The sequence below is a fragment of the Maylandia zebra genome, linkage group LG17, assembly GCF_041146795.1.
Source record: "Maylandia zebra isolate NMK-2024a linkage group LG17, Mzebra_GT3a, whole genome shotgun sequence".
Lineage (NCBI taxonomy): Eukaryota > Metazoa > Chordata > Actinopteri > Cichliformes > Cichlidae > Maylandia > Maylandia zebra.
The window spans coordinates 27,226,680-27,245,035 of NC_135183.1; the positions used below are offsets into that span (position 1 = coordinate 27,226,680).

Below are 18,356 nucleotides of genomic sequence, written 5' to 3' on the forward strand. Positions count from 1 at the left end.
CAAAAATATTTTTCATGTCATGGTAAAAAGAAAGTCTAAGGTTTTACATGTTAGGACAAATCATGAGATATTAAACCACGCCATTATTTATTTCATGAAAAATTAAATAAAGTAAATAAATACTGACATATAGAAACAGTGTGTGAAAAACTATATACGCCCTTACTACTTTCATAGGAATTAAGAGGGTAAGTAGCAGCACTAGTCAAATGCACCGAGATTAACTAATTATTAGCAAGTGTGACCACCTCTCATTCAAGACAGCTGCCAGTCTTCCCAGGAGTGGACGTCCCAGCTATTTCATCCCAAGGACAGATTATGCAATGCTCAGAGAAACTACAAAAAAAAAAAATCAAGTGCTACATGACAAACTCTACAAGCCTCTGTTAGCATGTTCAATGCTATGTTCATGACAGTACAACTGAAAAAAGCTTGAGCAAGTATAGATTGTTTAGTAGAGTTGCCAAGACAAACCATCTTCTTTCTAAAGAAAAAACAGCAGCATAACTTCGGTTTGCAAAGTTGCATCAGAACAAACCACAAGACTTCTGGAACAATGTCCCTTGGACAGATAAGATGTGTGGAGATGTTTCACAATAATCTACAGTGTCACATCTGGTGAAACACAAGCTTATCAGCACAAATACCTCATACCAGCGGTCAAGTATGGTGGTGGAGGGGTTTGTTTTGCAGATACAGGACGTGGGCGTTTTGCAGTCACTGGGTTGACTATGAACTCTCCTGATAACTCTCCTGGGGCAGGGATAGCTCAGTAGGTAAAGTGGTCGCCCCATGATCGGAAGGTCGGCGGTTCGAATCCACTTAACGGCTACCCTGAGGTACCCCTGAGCAAGGTACCGTCCCTACACACTGCTCCCCGGGCGCCTGCTTAGTGGGCTGCCCACTGCTTCACTGAGTGAATGGGTCAAATGCAGAGAAAAACAAGTAATTTCCCCATGGGGATCAATAAAGTATCCATTATTATTATAAAGTCACACATTGAAAACAATGCACAAAGTTATCGTTGCTACAACCTACTGAGTCACGGGGTGTACTTTTTTCCAAATAAATAATGAAACAGTGGAATATGTCCTTCATTACTGTTTATCTCAGATTGCATTTACCTAATTTACCAAACCAGATTAGACATCAGCAGGTATGAAATTACTGCCTACTGACCTGTCAGTTCTCCAGAAAATAGCATCGCTATTCCTGGAAGATCCCACAGACCTCTACGCAGAGAGTAGGAGGGTGTGAAGTTTGTCAGTAGCATCTAATGACTTAATGTTTCCCTGATGAGTATCAGTAAGAAATATGGATTCTTAGACCCCGCTTTATTCCTTGATGTTTTTCCTGTTGGCTCAACACATTTTTACAACAATTTCGTTGTTCATTAACCATGAATATCTGATCCTAAAACGCTATCTCAACATTGTACATGTAAACCTTGTATCAATTTTGTACACAAACTAAGCCTGTGTTTGATTTCTTTGTTTATATTTAATCTTTACTCTCAAACCCTTGCACACACCGAGTCTGCAGCTGAGAGGATAAAAACCAGAACTATCAGGAGCAGGTTATATTGCAGAGTTTTGGTTAAACATCAGCTCTAAGCATTACATTTTTAGTTATTCTTATATGCACAGCATGTTTTACGTGAAATACACTTTACATGTGCAAGTTGTTAAGTCGTACCTTACTAAAACCACAGAGTAAAGCACAAACGGCGTGTAGTATTGTCACAGGAGTGCTGCACGTATTAATTTAGTGATGCAGAAAATGCATAAATTGCTGTTACGCTTGATGCTAATCTGCTGCAAAGGCTACTTTAGACTGTTGCAAGTGCAGCTACAAGAACACACACACCATAAATACCTGTCCAATCAATCAAATCACTTCAATTTTCCTCTGTAGAGAAACTCAAGTGATTTCCACCATCTCCTTTATCAAGTAACCTTCAATGTTTAAATGGAACCAGTATAACGTTGTGCAGCGGTCACCTTAGAAATAAACAGCAGCACTGATGGCACACTCAGCCGTGAAATAATTAACTGGAATTAAAATGTTTATTTTACTACTCTGTGCATTAAATCACCAGATTAACGATTTTCTGCAGCATTAATCGCATGCCCTTTTCGTTGGTCACCATTTTGTCGTCTTCTGATAATGTCTCTGGCTGGAGTAGGTGGCACTCGTAGGGATCATTTTCTTGGGAAGGAGAGTCATATGACTCATGAAGCATCCCTTTTAGAAGGGTTAGATGCTTCTAACACTAGGCCTTTCATGCAAACACGCAGGTGAAACCCTGGATTAACTTAGTGAGTTGACAAGCAGCTTCATGTGACCACTTATCCAGATTACAAGTGTTAGTGAATCCAGAAAAATGGAAAAACACTTGGGTATATTAAACTTGCTTCGTAGTGTAGGGCCCTGGAAAAGACCACATGATTTGTGTGTGTTTGTGAGTCCTGATATATAAAGCTTTAGACTTGACAGACGATGTACTTTCTTTTTACCATGACTGCTTTGTCATCATCTGGTTGTTTGACTTATGGTACTTGACAAGAATATCATGATTTCAACATATCATTGCCCTGGTATTCATGCTTGTTTGGTTGCTGTATATACTGTGTTTATTTCTATGCTTTTAATTTGAGGCATGTTTTGGAGAAGCGTTTGAAACAAAAAAATCCCCCTGGGCTGGAAATGATCAGACATCGGTTGAAAACAAAGACAAAAACGGCTCTTTAACAACTCTGGGTCAAACTCTTCATGTTTCAATTTGTTTGTGAAAACCCACCCACAGCATTTCTGAAGCACAGCTAAAACATTTAATGAAAATCTAAGTATGTGAAGGTCTTCACGTTGTAGTCATAAGCTCGTGCAGCCAAATTACCTAAAAGCACATGCATCTAATCCAGCTGCTGAGAAAGATAGTATTCACCTATTTGGCAATGGCCTCTGCACAATACAGCAAAGCTGCTGCTGTTACAATACCAAGGAAGAGCTTAGAGTTTGGAGTACGTCAGGGGTAGCATGAATTTTTTACCAGCAGTGATCTGATCCACTTTGACTTCCTAACTCTGAGCCAGAAGTAGCTCAGGAAGCGAAATGACAACTATGAATGAGACCTTTGTTTTACAGGGAAGACCAAAGAGACCATGTGCGTAGCTGAGTATGAGCTGTGTTAGTCATTAGTGAGGGTGAAAAGGTCACTGCTATTTCAGTTCTTAGCGTGTTATTAGTGCAAAGACTTGATTTAGCTTTGGGGCTGCCCTTAAATTGTGCTGGGATTATATAAATCCATGAGAAAAACAACACACCCACTTACACAGCAATAGAGAAGTATAATTTAAAGTACACGGAAAAACAGTTTTAGTTTTCCATCTGGTTCTTCTGGATTGCGCTGGCAATCAGTCCCATGTGTTTGAGTGTCTGTGTGCATTTGACCAGGGTCCGCTTAGTAATCTCTAGATGCTGTGAAAAGATCCATATGATCAGCTATCGATCTGGTTGGGTGTCTGCATGAGGCTTGTCTGTCTGTGCTGAGGTCAGCAGGAAGTTCCCACAGGCCCACTGAGTGTAAACACAGCTGTCTGGTTGAGTGTGTGTATGTGTGTGTTGAAGAAGCAATTACAGGATTGGAGGAGGGGTAGAAAGAAGGGCAAAGGGGTCACTGAGAAGACTGAGGGGGGAAAGGGAATGAGTTTAAAGGGGGTGTCAAGATAAGTTAAAAAAAAGAGAGCGAAAGAAAGAAAAGTTGTGGAAAAAACTTGGTGCTTTAAAGAGCTGGTAGTAAACATAAGGGCTGAGCTATTCCAGTATCAGATAAGAGATTATAAGGGAGTGGTTACAGCCTCCAGACAACATAAAAGCACACAAATAACTGTGTTTATGTTAGGAGAGCAGTTGCCCCGATTCAGGTCCTTCTAGCTGGATGGTGTAGTCTGGGAAACTTTTAGAAGGATGCCAAATATTCTGATAACACTCTGGTAAACAAAATATCTTCTAAGGGGGGAATGAAAAGCAAAGTCAGGTGGGAATAAAGCAACAAAAACAACACGACTTAGAAAGGGGCTTCAAATAAGTGATTCAGTAAACTGAAGGACAAAGAACTGATTAAGACCAAACAAGGTCAATGTGGCAACTAAAATATTCCAACTTTTAGTTAGTGTCAGGACACTGCTCGGAACACGAGTCCTTCCATCCTAACATATCAAACTTTTAAGCTCAAGGCACTTTGCAACTTTCAGGCCAACCACAACCCTAACAACTAGTATTAGTAGCAGTTGAGTATGCAGTTTTATAGTAGTCTAATGACTTACTTAGTCACCCAGGAGAGCTTAGAACTTTGTAACAGAGGTAGTCCATTAATAACAGGGGTTAATGGTTCAATATTAGCTCCTGTTTACATGTTAAACATAGACTATATATAAATGATGTACCCTCAAGGTCTTATCAGAAGTGCTTTAAACCTGCATTCCTTTTAAAACCCAGCATGTCTACTTCTCTCTTTCTCTGCAACCTCAGTAAACACTTTCACCGTGAGTTTATTGTTTCAATTAGTTTCACGTGGTTTCAGGTCTTTTATAATTAAACAGAGTGTTCATTTTAGAAATGATGTTCCCATTTAGGACAAAATAGACAATAAAACAGAGGATGCTTTAGGGCATGACTGCCATTCAAGCAGACTATCAAACTACCAAAATGTCAAACCCGAGACTTCAAAACAGAAAAGAGCCTAGAAAGGGTCTTTACAAGGGCCTCAGTTATATAAGCTGAGAGACTGGTTGGCAACCGCCTGCCCACCTCCAGTCGCTAGGCAAAAATGTGCAAAAAAAAGAAGATCCCAAAAACCAAAACTAAAAACCTCCTTGTGATTGCTTTGGTTGCTATCAAATTGCTGTTGTCACGTCAGTCATACTTGGTGTGGAAGAAACTGACTTGTCTGCAAACACTTGCAAACTACTAGCAGAACAGCAGTGAAGCTGGAAAATGTGCAGCACATAGGGTTAAAGCAAGCTGTGCCTTTAAAAGCAGACGTTCTCCATTTCTATCTTGCTTCGCAGTCTTTCAAGTTTCACTACCACTTGGCAAATTGTTGGCAAGTATTTGCAGATAAATTAGCGTCTTCCACTCAAACTGAACAACTATAGCAGTGCGCTAGTAAACAAAGCAATCTCAAAGACGGTTTTCCCCTTGCAATCAGCAGTTGCCAAATGATCACCTTTAGGTCTTTATGGCTGAAGCCTAAGCAAGGCCCTTAACTCTAAATTGCTCATGGAACAATTAACTGATAGCAGCGCATAAAAGCTGAATAAGTGATCTAATGTCCATCTCAGACTATGACATATGAGGCCTAGGCTATTTCTTGGAATCCGTGCCATTGTAGACCAGTGGATTGGTTCATATTTTTTCCTTCAAGTTTCCCTGAAGTCCTTTAAATTAATATGATAGAGCTTAACAATCTTACACCTTTTCGTAAACCATTTAATTTCACAACATCAATATCGTTCAATGTTTCCATAAAAAAATAGTTTCCAACCTGACTGGGACAACAGCGGAGGGAGGTCACAAATTTAGCGACAAATCAGGTCGTCCATAAATCTTAGCAGATCGTGTAGCATTCGAATACCAAAAAGATACTCAAAAAGTCACGTACAGGGCAAAAATGTTAAGTGGAATTTACAAAGTTCAGCTCATAGCCACAAAAGGCATTGAAAGGTGAAATTTAAGTGCTTTGGTATTATGATGGGAGCTGACAAGATGCAATATTAGCAAAATATGATAGGAAACATAGACCGTAATAGATGCTTTAATGCATATTTTACCCCAAGTGGTGATTTCTACTTGTCGTCTGTTTTATTTGAATCTTGCAGAGACTAAATGGGTTTTCAAGAGGCCAAAGCTGCGATGTTCAGGTCACTGAGGGATGTTTGGTCAGCAGACTCACAGAACAGAGGTCAAGGGAAGGTACAGTACTGGACTGAAATGAGTGTATGAGCATGTGCATCTACAGAAAATACCAATGCAAGCATGTTAGAGTCTCATAACTAGGTCAGGAAGAGATGCGTGTTAATCACAAGGTTCATGTTAAATAGAAGACGGTTGTTTCGAAGCTTGTTTTGATGCAATGAGAAGCTCGGGGTGTTTCGGTCAAAAGGCTAAAGGGCAGAGGTCAGGGGTCACAATCTGAAAATTTAGTGCTTCTGAGGTTCTTTCAGAGGCAACCACCTTTGTGTGGTGGACAGATTTGTTTTAAAAACACACACACAAGAAGGGAATCTCAAACAGGGTTTTGTTCTACGCGCTAAAAAACAGTAATAGTCCTCTTGTGTTCATATAGTTTAGCACTCATGCTCGCACTAGACGTTTCTGTGTTCATATGTAACACGAACATGACGAAACATGACGCCCTGGAGAGGTTCGGCCCACGGGAGCACTGGCTAGCCTACCCTTCTGAAGGCATCATGCAGATACATCTTTAACTGCTTCAAGAAAAACGGTAACATACTACGTCCTAACATAGCAGGCAACAATGTCACGCACAAATTACTACATATGGAACAGTTGGTAAACAAATGTTGCCCTTTAAAAAACACACGTGCATATAAATTACAACGGGGATGTGGGATGTATGTGTGCTGCGCAGATGACATCAAAGAAAATACCCCACTGTGATTCTTCCACTACTGGGAGAGCTTTTATGTTGAGAGGAGATGAGGAGGTCACTTCAGTGGCAGAAGGTGTAAAACAAAAAAAGTGACTAATTAAAGAACTGTTGGCTTGCTGCCATGGTGCAGAGCATGCAGATAGTAAATATGCTTTGAGGAGGGAGACCGAAAGATTTTCCACTATAATGTGACGCTGACACGAAGAGAAAGCCCCAGGAGAGGTTAGGCAACTCAATTTTCACACCCTCAATAGACATGCAAGCAGGTACAGCATTTTCTATCACTTTTTCATGTATTAGGTTAATTATTCAAGAGGAAGAAATTGCATATTTAGTTGAAAGTAGGCCAAACTTCATCATTAATGGGATATTTACAGCAGTGCTGATGGAATCTGCTACACAGACGTGATTGTACGAGAAAGGCCTCGGATCTTTCATTGGAAGGAGCAAAGCCACTCACGGACACTTACCGTACCCTACCGTACAGCTGAAGCAAAACAACATGCAAAGATGGAAGTCACTACAAAACATATGGCCTGCCGCCTGAAAAAAAATAAGGCAATAGCGCTCCCTACAGGTCACTACAAAGAGTGTTTCTTTAACCAGTTGTTACATTTTTAAAGACTGAAAGGGCAATATGGTACAGGTGTGCTGATTTACTGTAAATATGACTCTAAACACAATGATCTAGTAATTACACCGCTATACTTTAACTCAACACAATGACAAGGAATGTCCCGTGAGCAAAATAAATCTCAATGCAGCTAAATCTTGCCAATCAAAACAGTTAAAAGTTTATAGATAATTTGTTTATATACTCACTGACCACTTTATTTAGTTCAGCTACTTATTAGCACAAATATCTCATCAGCCAATCATATGACAGCAACTCAATGTATTTAAGCATCTAGACATGGTTAAAATGGCCTGCTGAAGTCCAAACTGAGCATCAGAATGGGGAAGAAACGTGATTTAATTGACTTTGACTGTTGGTGCCAGACAGGCTGGTCTGAGTATCATTGAAACTGCTCATCTACAGGGATTTTCCCACATAGCCATCTCATCTCGGGTGCACAGGGAATAGTGTGCAAAAGGAAAAACATCCAGAGAGCAGCAGAAACACCTTGTTGATACCAGACATCAGAGCAGAATGACCAAACATCTTTGAGCTGATAAACCTTTGCAGCAGGTGGGCTACAGCAGCACGAAGACCACACAGCTAAGAACGGGTAACCGAGGCTAAAATTTGCAATGAAATTTGGACAATAGAAGACTGGAAGAACGTTGCCTGGTCTGATGAGTCTCGATTGCTGTTGGCACATTCTGATGGTAGGGTCAGAATATGGTGTAAGCAATGTGAAAACATGGATCCATCCTGCCTTGTATCAACGGTTAAGGCTTGTGGGGGATATTTTTCTTTTTGGCCCGCTTTCGATCGTAACTAAACATTGTAGAAACACAGCAGCTTAACTGATGAACCTAGCTTGTGTTAATGTGCCATAAAGCTCAAATCATGTCAAACTGCAGTACCTGTGTGATGCCATAATGTCAACATGGACTGTTAGGAGTGGCCAGTGAGTGTAAAGTCCCTTCACTGACTGCTTTCAAAACAAAAGGTTTAAAAAAAAAAAAAAATACAATCTTATGACAGCATTAGAGACTTAAGAGTTAGAAGTTGTTTTGCACTTGGAGATAAGTTATGTCAAGTGAAAAGTGAAGTTGATCAGTTCTTTATTTTGTTACTTCAACAGAAAAAAGAAAGAAAAATGTGCAACTTTTAAACAGTGTTGCGCAAACGTTTTCGAAACGATCTTGTATGTGGGAGGAAAGGAAACCGCACAGTGTGATCTGAAGTTGTTTAAAAGGTGAACGCAAATAGAAATGTAGTGCGTGAATACGTTGTAAAAACTATGATCGCATGGGCTAAGGATTCGTTCTGAGAGCCGGTGTTTCCTTATGTTAAAAAAGGCTTATTTTGTTGTTGTGTTTTTTTTGTTTTTGTTTTTTTTTTTACAGCCTTAAAGAGTTTGGAAAAAACGTTCAACAACTCAGTGACTGTATTCTTCTACAGCACCTCTAACATAGCTGTACAACAATAGTGCAAAATGACTCCTTTTTTTGGTAGCTACTCTAAAAAGTTCCCCTTTTTATTCAAAAACAAGTGGAAATATTCATGAACTAGTTCAGTGTTATACTAAAGCCACCAACGATTTTTAAACCTTACCCCAAATAGAAGCTAAGCTGAAGAGAAGACAGAATGTCACACCTAGCCAGTGTGAAACAGCAAACGCTCTATTATCTTGTTTGAAAGTGATAAAATGGTGAGCAAACAGAAATCCAATCCATCTACACCTAATGTTTAAATAACAAGGTCTGTTTCAAGGGAACAAGAAAAACCACATAGCAGTGCAACTGCTGTGGACACACTGAAAAAGCTACGTCTGCACTTCAAGAGGCTACAAAACACTTAATCAACCACAAACATTGTCAACAAGATCATTTATTTTAAGAAATTATATTAGTATTCAAATACTCATTAAATTAATCCCTTTCAAAACTGCTTCTGTCTCTAAACAAATATATACAAAACATCACAGTGAATTTGGTACATTTGGTTATAAAATCTTCAAATCTAATTAAAAAAAAAAAAATAATAATAATAATTCACATTTTTAACAACAAACATGGAACAAACAAACAAGCAGATCTAAAAATGGTTATTTAAGGCAGGGTACAGGTTATCAAAAAATTAGCCGCCCCTCCCCCAAAAATCTGATCTACTACGTCCTTTTTGGTCACCATTGCCATTATGCAACACTATCACAACCAAGTCCCAAGAGAATCTAAAGATAGAAAGTGTGATTGAGAGCAAATCATTAAAGCCTTTTGATCAGTGCAGTCTACTCGTAAACCAGCTTTAGCATCTATTTAATAGCATCCAAACAGAAGGAGAAGTGCAATAGGGACCAAGTTTCCTTTCCCACATTGCTTCCTGCTCTGATTGAAGCATCATCACAGCAGCTCCTTCTTCCTGCTAATGTCTTCTTTAGTGAGATTGTTGCTGTGGTGGACAGATAAAAGGCTTCTGGGTAAGAGGTGTACAATGGCCTTTCTGAGCACAAAAAGTGCAACAACTGTAAAGTCTCATCAAGATAGGAACATCAGCACAGGTGAGAACACATGGGTAGACAAGAGTGAACGCAAAGGTGGGCAGCACCTTAAAGGTCAGTCCTGCCTCTGCGGTATGCAGCCTTCCATCTCCAACACTTCAGGCCAGCCTTCAAATTTGTTTGTTTCTGCGCTGTTCTTTATATGCTGAGAAAACAAAAATAAGACACATGTTAAAGGTTAAAGTCATAAAAGTCTCTCTTGTTAACAGCTAATGACATAAAAATAGTAAAATGTTATGATAAGAACCAGCAACCAACAAAACTGGTTTGTGGTTAAAGATGACAAACAGGCTGTAGAGTGAATATCTGACTACAAAATATGAATCCCTGAATGACTGATTGTGTGCACTAGGCATTCTTAGTAATAAAAAGCCTACTGATGTTCTTTTAGCAGTGATTCCACAAGTAAAATTAACTTAGCTGCAAATTACGACCGAGCATAAAAACATATTAGTGTGACTCACACAGTTTGCACTGCTGTAACGTTACAGCGGGGTTTCATTTGGTTGTGTCAGCAAGGAACATTTCAGAAGGTTGTATACAACAGATTCCTCAAGTGGAAACTCAACTTCACGGAGCATACCATAAGTGATTTTAAATGAAGATTCTGAACAAAACATGCTGCAGAACTATGTTAACTGAACCAGGAAAAGAACCTCTGGGGATTTAAAGATTTACCATCTTACTTGTACTAAATGTTGATGTATACATAAAATAGGGCAACTACTCTTGTGCCACCATCCACACGAGTTTTAGACTTTGCAGAGCCCTCCAGTGGGCTTGAGTGAACCCTTAGGCAGATAAGTTCTAGTCTGCAGTTCACGTGTTTCACAAAGCTGTTCCCGACTCTACAGGTCTACTTAACAATGTAAGTTGACCTGTAGATCCGGTGCGCACGCACAAATGTCCACCAAGATCAAAGAAAACAACCACAGGATGTAATCTCCCAAGAGATTTTGACATTTCAGCAGAATCATTTTCTCAAGATTATTTCTATTAGGCTACTAAGACAAAGTGTCAAGCTGTTTCATCCTCATATTTTGCTCTATGGCTCTGTGGTGTATGGATTTTTCATCTGATGTGCGAATGATCCCTGGTTCAAGGCTGAGAGGGGACACGATCTAAGCCCCATGTGTCACAAGCCCCGAGTTCCCGTTCCAAGACTGGATAAACAGAGTTTGTTTCCAAAAGTGTCTTTGTCATAGACAGATAAGGTTTGTTGTTACTAAGTAACGCGTTACTGTAATTAAATTACTTTTCCACTGAAAGAGTAACTAATTACTAATAACTAATTAAATTTTTAGGTATTTTAATTACAGTTACTTACAATGTACTTGTGTTAAATAATTAAACTCGCTGAATATCATTATTTAAGTTCAATAATTTATCTTCTAAACGTAGAAGTAAACTCTGCCGGTTTAACATCGCTGTAGTGCAGCTGCACGTCATTTCGCGCCAGTTTGCTGCATAGTCGTATTCTAAAGCAGAAGATGTCGGACTCGGCTGAAGCCTGTGGCTGTTTTATGAAATGGACATATTCCCGTCTCTTCACTTTTCTGAAACAAGCAGACATGAATATTACAGTAATATGTAAGCTATGTCCTGGAGAGAAACAACTATCGGCTGCTGTTAATAGCACGAGTAATCTACTGAAGCACCAGACACGAGACCATAGCCCAGGGGTCAGCAACCTTTAACACCTAAAGAGCCATTTGGACCTGGTTTCCACGCAAAAGAAAACACTGGGAGCCGCAAATACTTTTTGACATCAAAATGAGAATAACACTATTGTTTTTTTACCTTTATGCTTTGTTTGAACAACTAAAGTGTGTTGCTTATGAAATCCATGAAGTGCTACAGAGAAAATTACATTTTATTTATGTAATTAACACATTTTGAACTCTTTAAGAAATAGAAGAAAAGGAAAGCTGAACTAAAAAGATCCATGTAGCAAACAAAAACTGTTATATCACCTTTGGGCTTTTGGAGCCTTGACCTGACTTTAAAAAAAAAAAAAAAAAAAAGCACTATGCTGCTAAAAAAAGAAAAAATAGATATTTGCAAAATTCTGCCTAAATATGTATTTTACCTGGTTAATGCGTGCGGCGGGGCGTGGTCTGCAGCGCCGCTGCAGGGGGGGCCGGACGCACCTGAGCAGCACCCGCAATCACGCCTCGCGGCCTTAACGTCTGTGCTATCTATGCTGTTGTTGGTATGCATCGGGCTGTGAGCTGAAAAGCTACAGCTGGCTGTATGCCTGCAGCAACCGTGTGTAAAAAGTGGTCAATAAAGAGATACTAAAAAGCAGCGGGTCTGCCGTGGTATGTTTACAATGGGACTTCTGCTCCCGAACCTCTGTGCACAGTGTCTGCAAATCGGGGCTGTACGAAGTCACTTTCATCTTTACGCAGGACTGTAAGCTGTCATCTGTGAGGCGTGAGCGGTGTTTGTTTTTAACATAGTTCACAGTGGAGAACAGCTGCTGACATAATGTGGATCCATAATTGGCCTACCTGGGGTTGAAAGTCTCGATAAATGCACGGCGTTTCGGCGGGTACACCGGCTTCCGCGAGTGTGACGCTTATTTTGATTGATGAAAAAAATAATAGAATATAATTTTATTTTTATATTTCAATATCACAATAATCTTCCAATTTAGAACTACAAGGTAAAAAAGAACTAACATAAATAAAATACACTTCAGCTAAATACTTCTAATTTATTTTCCCAAACCACGCGGAGCAGCACTATACGGACTAAAGAGACGCATGTGGCTCCGGAGCCGCAGGTTGCCGACCCCTGGCATAGACGAGTCATTGTTCATCATCCATGGATAACACCGCCGCAACTCCTGCTCAGCAGGCAAAACTTGATTTTACTTCAGCAGCACAGAAAGCGTCTGAAGGTGAGCTTAAAAAAATGATTGCAGGCTACATTGTGGAAGAGATGCGACCGCTGCGTACTGAGTCGCCGTCTTTTAAAAAAAAAAAATTTATTATTTAAAGAGTTTAATCTCTATTGTTTGCCCACTCAAGGTTTATAGGGATTGTAAGAAGTATTTAGTTAAATTACTTATTTAGTAATTAAGTTACTTTTCTGACACAGTAATTAGATGAGTATTTTAAATACAATATTGACTAAGTAATTAGTAATTAATTACTTTTTTAAAGTAACTTACGCAACACTGGTGGTGATACACTAGCAAACAAAGGAGCTGCTGAAAGTACCTTCTCATTTTGTTCTTTGTCTAATGTGCTGTAGCTTTGCTGGCAGTTTACATTTAAAGAGTATAAAGAGTAGGGCTACAATAATTGATCTTTTATTAATCAGGAATTCTACTGATTATTCCATTGATTAGTTGAGTAGTAGGATAAGAAGTACTTTTGTCTTAATAATGAGCAATTCTAAATATTCAAAAGAGAAAAACAGATGTTTTAAAATAAACTGCTCACACAAACACAAATCCATTTCCTAATGAGGGCTTGGGTCAGCATTCATTCAGTTTAAACATCACTCTTGTGGCTAGCTTAGCGTTAGTATGCTATCTGTACAGGTGCGCACAAAGAGTTGAAGTGCTCACAGCATAATCCAGTTGTTTTTTTTGTCCTGGATGTAGTTTGCACTTCACCATTGTGCTCTCACCCTTTTTAAATAAAAGTAATACTTATATCCACGCTGTAGACTGCGTCACTATGTTCCCTCTCTGACTCACAAACGGAAATTAGCGGACAATTTTAGATATCTGGATCTCGATTTCCATTCCTACATACAATCTAAACTAAGGCATAAAACAAAATTGTTACTTCTTGTTGTGCTTTCTGACACTAGTGTGAGGGGAAAAAGGGTTCTGATGTTGGAGCTCCTGAATGAATGTGTTTTTGTGTGTCTATATGCTTAAGTGTGCTAGTGAAGGAGTGGGTGTAAGCCTTTAAAGCCTTTATGGAGAAAAGCAAGTGTATCAGCATTCTTTGTGGTTTGCCTTGTGGTTTGATCTGAATGTTTGAAGAAAACACACATTAAGATGGTGTAGATGGTAATAAGGTCACTAATAATCTAGTTTCCAGCTTTTGTTAACTATGGGATTTTGTGCATCATCTTACCTGCTCAAATGGACTCTTGGTCTTGATGCCTTTCCCACCCACAAAGATCCAGTTATCTCGAAAGCCCAGATTATTAATAGCTGAGCTGCCAAGATCAGCAATTAACTTCCTGGCTTCATCATTGAGTCTAGATAACAAAGAAGACATATTATTTCATGACCATCCCCGCAACTAGAAACAGCAAACATATTTATTGATCATGCGAGCTGAAATGCTCTTACTTTGTTGCGGAATCATCAAATGAAGCCATCATCACAACGGTCCCATCTTCAATTTCATTCAGGAATTTAATCAAGGGAGCCACGTCTATGCAAAGTGACACACGGTTAACAAACTGTATGAACTGGATTTGTAAATGTCTACAAAAAAAAAAAAAAAAAAAAAAAGGTTCTCAAGTATACTCACCTCCAGCCCACATATCAAAATATTCTGTTTTGACAACTTCCCCTGTCCTCCCTATGGAAAAACAAACAAACAAAAATACAGTTTTTCAGAATTAGGTTTGTAACTCTTGGAATTAAAAGTGGGGTACTCGAGTGGATAATGTCACCATTAACCAGGGCGATGTTGATTCCTCTTCCCACGTTGTTCTTCACGCCGCTCATTACTCTACAACCAATAATATGAAAGGGGGAGAACATATGGATACATTTAAATATAAAAGCATATAAACTTAAGGAAATGGGTGATTTATAGAAGGATGGCACTTCATAACATGTTTAACATACTATAATGTAGATTTCCAGACAGCCCAGAATAATCAGACAACACTTTCTTTCTTATAACACACTGTCTCACATCCTACTTACACTTTGTCTTCCAGGCAGATTCTGGGCCCGACCACACTGGCTGCACCACTTGCCATCTTGAAGGCAAAATGTCCAGCTGAACATGCCTTGGACAGCCCACATTTATACCTGACAGGCTTTGTTGCTGAGAACACAAAATTTGCCCAAACAGCACAGTATCAGGTCACAGGCAGTCCAATTACATTGTTTAAGGCTTTTCACAAACAGGCACAAATACGGGTGATCAAGGAATGGTACAGCTTGAACTCATCTAAAGGGGTCTATTTGCACACTAATGCAATAGCTAAGCTTAAAACACACAGTTAAACTCAATATCTAGATGTTTTCAAAAGGATTTAGCTACATTACAATCTGAGACAAGCTCCTTATTACCATTTTTGTTCTGTCTGTTACAGAGATAGATAAAAAAAGACAGAGGCATATCAAAACACATGAGTAATAGAGAATAAAAAGAAAAAAGTAAACAATTGAGAACACTTACAAAGGACACCTGCTGGCACAGATCTTGCTGAAAAGCAAAAAAGGAGATGTAGATGTAAGTAGACTTTATAATATCTAATATATTTATTATTAGGAATATAAATAAGATTTTTATTATATTTTTATAAAAGTTTATCCAAGTAGCAACAATTAATACAGATAAGTAATAAGTGTGCAACATTTCTTTATGTCAAGATAAACTAGAGGCATAAAAAAAAAATTACAACCATCAGTTATAGGAGTGCAGAGGATACTTTCAATGTGGAGGAATAGCAGCTCTACTCTGAGCTCCTCCTGGATGGCCAAACTCGTCACCCCATCTCTAAGGGAGAGGCCAGCCACCCGTCGGAGAAAGCTCATTTCTGCGGCTTGAATTCACAAGCTTGTTCATTTGGTTACTACCCAAAGCTCATGAACTTAAGTGAGGTAAGGACGTAGATCGGCTATTAAATCGAGAGCTTCGCATATACGCTCAGCTCTCTCTTCACCGCAACAGACTGGTACAGCACCAGTCTGTCTATTGATCTCCCGCTCTCCTCTCACTTGTAAACAAGGGCACTCCACCCTTTTCCAGCTCAGGACCATGGCCTCAGATTTTCCACCTAGAAATTCTGTCCATAAAAATCATGAACAGAATCTGTGACTTAGGGCAGCCCTGGCAGCCACCGGGAACAAGTCCAACTTTTTGCTGGCTTAGTGGACCAAGCTCTTGCAGCAGTTGTATACGGATCAAATGGCCCGTAGCAATGGGCCAGACAACCCATGCTCCCAAAGCATCTCTCACAGGATACTCCAAGAAACATGGTCGAATCCCTTCTCCAAGTCAACAAAACATATGTAGACTTGTTGGGCAAACTCCAACGCACACCCTTAAGTAACCTCGAGAGGGTAAAAAGCTGCATTCTTTAAAAATTTCTACACTTTCAAAACATGATAATGAACTCTAAGTTCACAAAAGAAATGAATGTTTCATCTTCTTCTAAAACTGTGCCAGACAGGCAGATAACCCTCCTGGAGGCAGGAAAGAAGAGAAGGCCCTATGAGATAAAATACTGGCTGGCGGCTCACAACTGACTTTAATCGATTAAAATGAATAATTTATTAATAATATATGTAGCAAACAATACATATATATTGCATTACAACCCATTATATCATGAACTGAAACCTGTGACTGACATTTTTTGTCTTTTTCCTGTATATAAATAAAGATTATTTAAAAGCCATAAAGTGATGACGCAATAAATAAAGAAATAAATTAACCAAGATGCAGGACATGCCTGACTTAAAATGTCCCTGCAGACAGAAAGTAAACAAAGTAAATGACTGTCTTGTTTCCTTTACCGATGATTATCTCCCACCTACACTGCTGTTCAATCCAGTTTTACAGGAAAGGTTACTCACAAATCACATTAGCCAGTTTAAAATCCGTATTAATCTCGAATAGCTGAAAAGCCAGGAAGACAGCCAGTAGGAATGCAATAACCAACACTGTCAACTTGATAATTCCTGCGAAGAGAGGGAAAAACGGAGAGGTGCGGTTAATCAGCCATCCGAATCACTGATGCGAAATGGTTTTAGATAGCAAACATGTTTGTTTAAATATTTATAGTAAATATATCTGACTTACCAGTAGCCCTAATCATCTTTGCGACTCTCCAGAATATTTTACAAACAGCCGACAACCTGTAATATCAAATAAAAGTGTAGGTGTCTGTATGTGCACATCGGTGACTGTTTTCTACAGTCAATGGTGTATATCTGCGTGCCTTTATAGGGTGGTCTAAAGGGGGAAGTTAGCTTGTGCTGTGCGTTATTTATAGGAGTGTCTAACGCCGAAACACAGTGACCTTGCTCTTTTTCTAATAACTAGTTATTGCGACCGAATTAACGAACAATGTAACGTATGTAAGCACGTAATGCATTTTTAAAGCTATATTTTGAAAAGCTAACTAGCTTTTAACCCCGTGGATAACTTCTTCGTCTTTGACAGGTTTTACTCACTGACACTGGAATGACTGCATCTCAGCCTCTACAAAAGACAAATACGTAGTTGAGCTTTGAGATAAATGTTCACGACTTTCTCACCTGTTTACGTAGCAAAATACCAGTGGACTCTCCGGTGTGGTTCTTTTAGGACAGGCTGACTAACTTATGATGATGGCGCTGATACGCGTCATGACAGCTGGACTGTGGAGGAGGAGCAAACCGTGAAAAAGAGGCGCCACTCCGCCGGAAAAAGGAAAGACGAACCGGAAATAAAGGGCCTGGACAGTACAAAAAGGAGCAGCTTCCGTAATTAATAAGGTAATTATATATAATAATTACGATATATATATATATTTTTTTAATTTATTTTAAAAAAATTTAAAAAAAAATTAAAAAAAATTTTTTTTTTAATTTATTTATTTATTTTTTTTACTTTTTACTTTTTAACTTTTTTTTAATGATTCAAATGGGAATATAACCTACTGGATTTGGAAAGAGTAGGGAAATAACTGAACATGGGCTATTTCAAACAACAATATAACAAGCAAAAATATACATGTACCTCAAAAATATCTACAGGAGATGCACAGCATGGGAAAGTCATGTCCTTAAAAAATAGGAAGAAATCCAGGAAAGACCTGACACATGGTCTAAGAGAGGAATCATCAGAAATGTGCAAAAGTACTGTTTGTCTATCATGGTATGCGTTTAGTGCACTGACAGTGTGTTAGCCAATCAGATCATTTCCAATTGCATCATTTCCTATAGCAACTGTTGACGAAATGTGCAAAACATGCTTCACTAAAGCCTCAGTGAAAAAGTCTCAGTGAAAGGGGGGTTCTGAAGAAGCCGATATTAAGGAAGGGAAACGTGGGAAAGTGCTGAGGTGTGCCAAATTACACAAGAACTGGACTGAAAATCAGTGGCAAAAGTTCTTATGAAGTCATGAATCTAGTTTTGAAATTTCTTACTCAAATTGTCCGCAATATGTACAGAGGTAGTCAACAGAATGAATCTTCAGACATCTGTAATACAGAGGCTCTGTTTGGGGTTGCATTTCAACCAGTAGTCCTGGAGAGCTTGTACCATCAGAGATTAGTCCGCCAGCAAAAACATGCTGTCAGTGATTGGCCAA

The 18,356-nt window shown here is 39.1% G+C and overlaps 1 protein-coding gene across 2 annotated transcripts; it reads right to left on the bottom strand.

The window, feature by feature from the left end:
* Nucleotides 1-9,157: 9,157 nt before the first annotated feature.
* On the bottom strand, nt 9,158-17,477 carry fam3c (FAM3 metabolism regulating signaling molecule C). Of its 2 annotated transcripts, XM_004548308.5 has the most exons (11): nt 17,321-17,477; nt 16,863-16,918; nt 16,637-16,741; nt 15,234-15,260; nt 14,753-14,876; nt 14,494-14,552; nt 14,349-14,399; nt 14,165-14,249; nt 13,944-14,070; nt 9,891-9,988; nt 9,158-9,734 (listed from the first exon to the last, which is right to left on the bottom strand). In XM_004548308.5, exons 2-10 carry the CDS (start codon nt 16,876-16,878, stop codon nt 9,899-9,901), a joined length of 684 nt encoding a protein of 227 aa, XP_004548365.3. In that variant the 5' UTR covers nt 16,879-16,918; nt 17,321-17,477; the 3' UTR covers nt 9,158-9,734; nt 9,891-9,898. The 2 variants fall into 2 exon arrangements, with proteins under 2 accessions (XP_004548365.3, XP_004548364.3); XM_004548307.5 differs by having other exon boundaries at nt 9,158-9,988.
* Nucleotides 17,478-18,356: the final 879 nt, after the last annotated feature.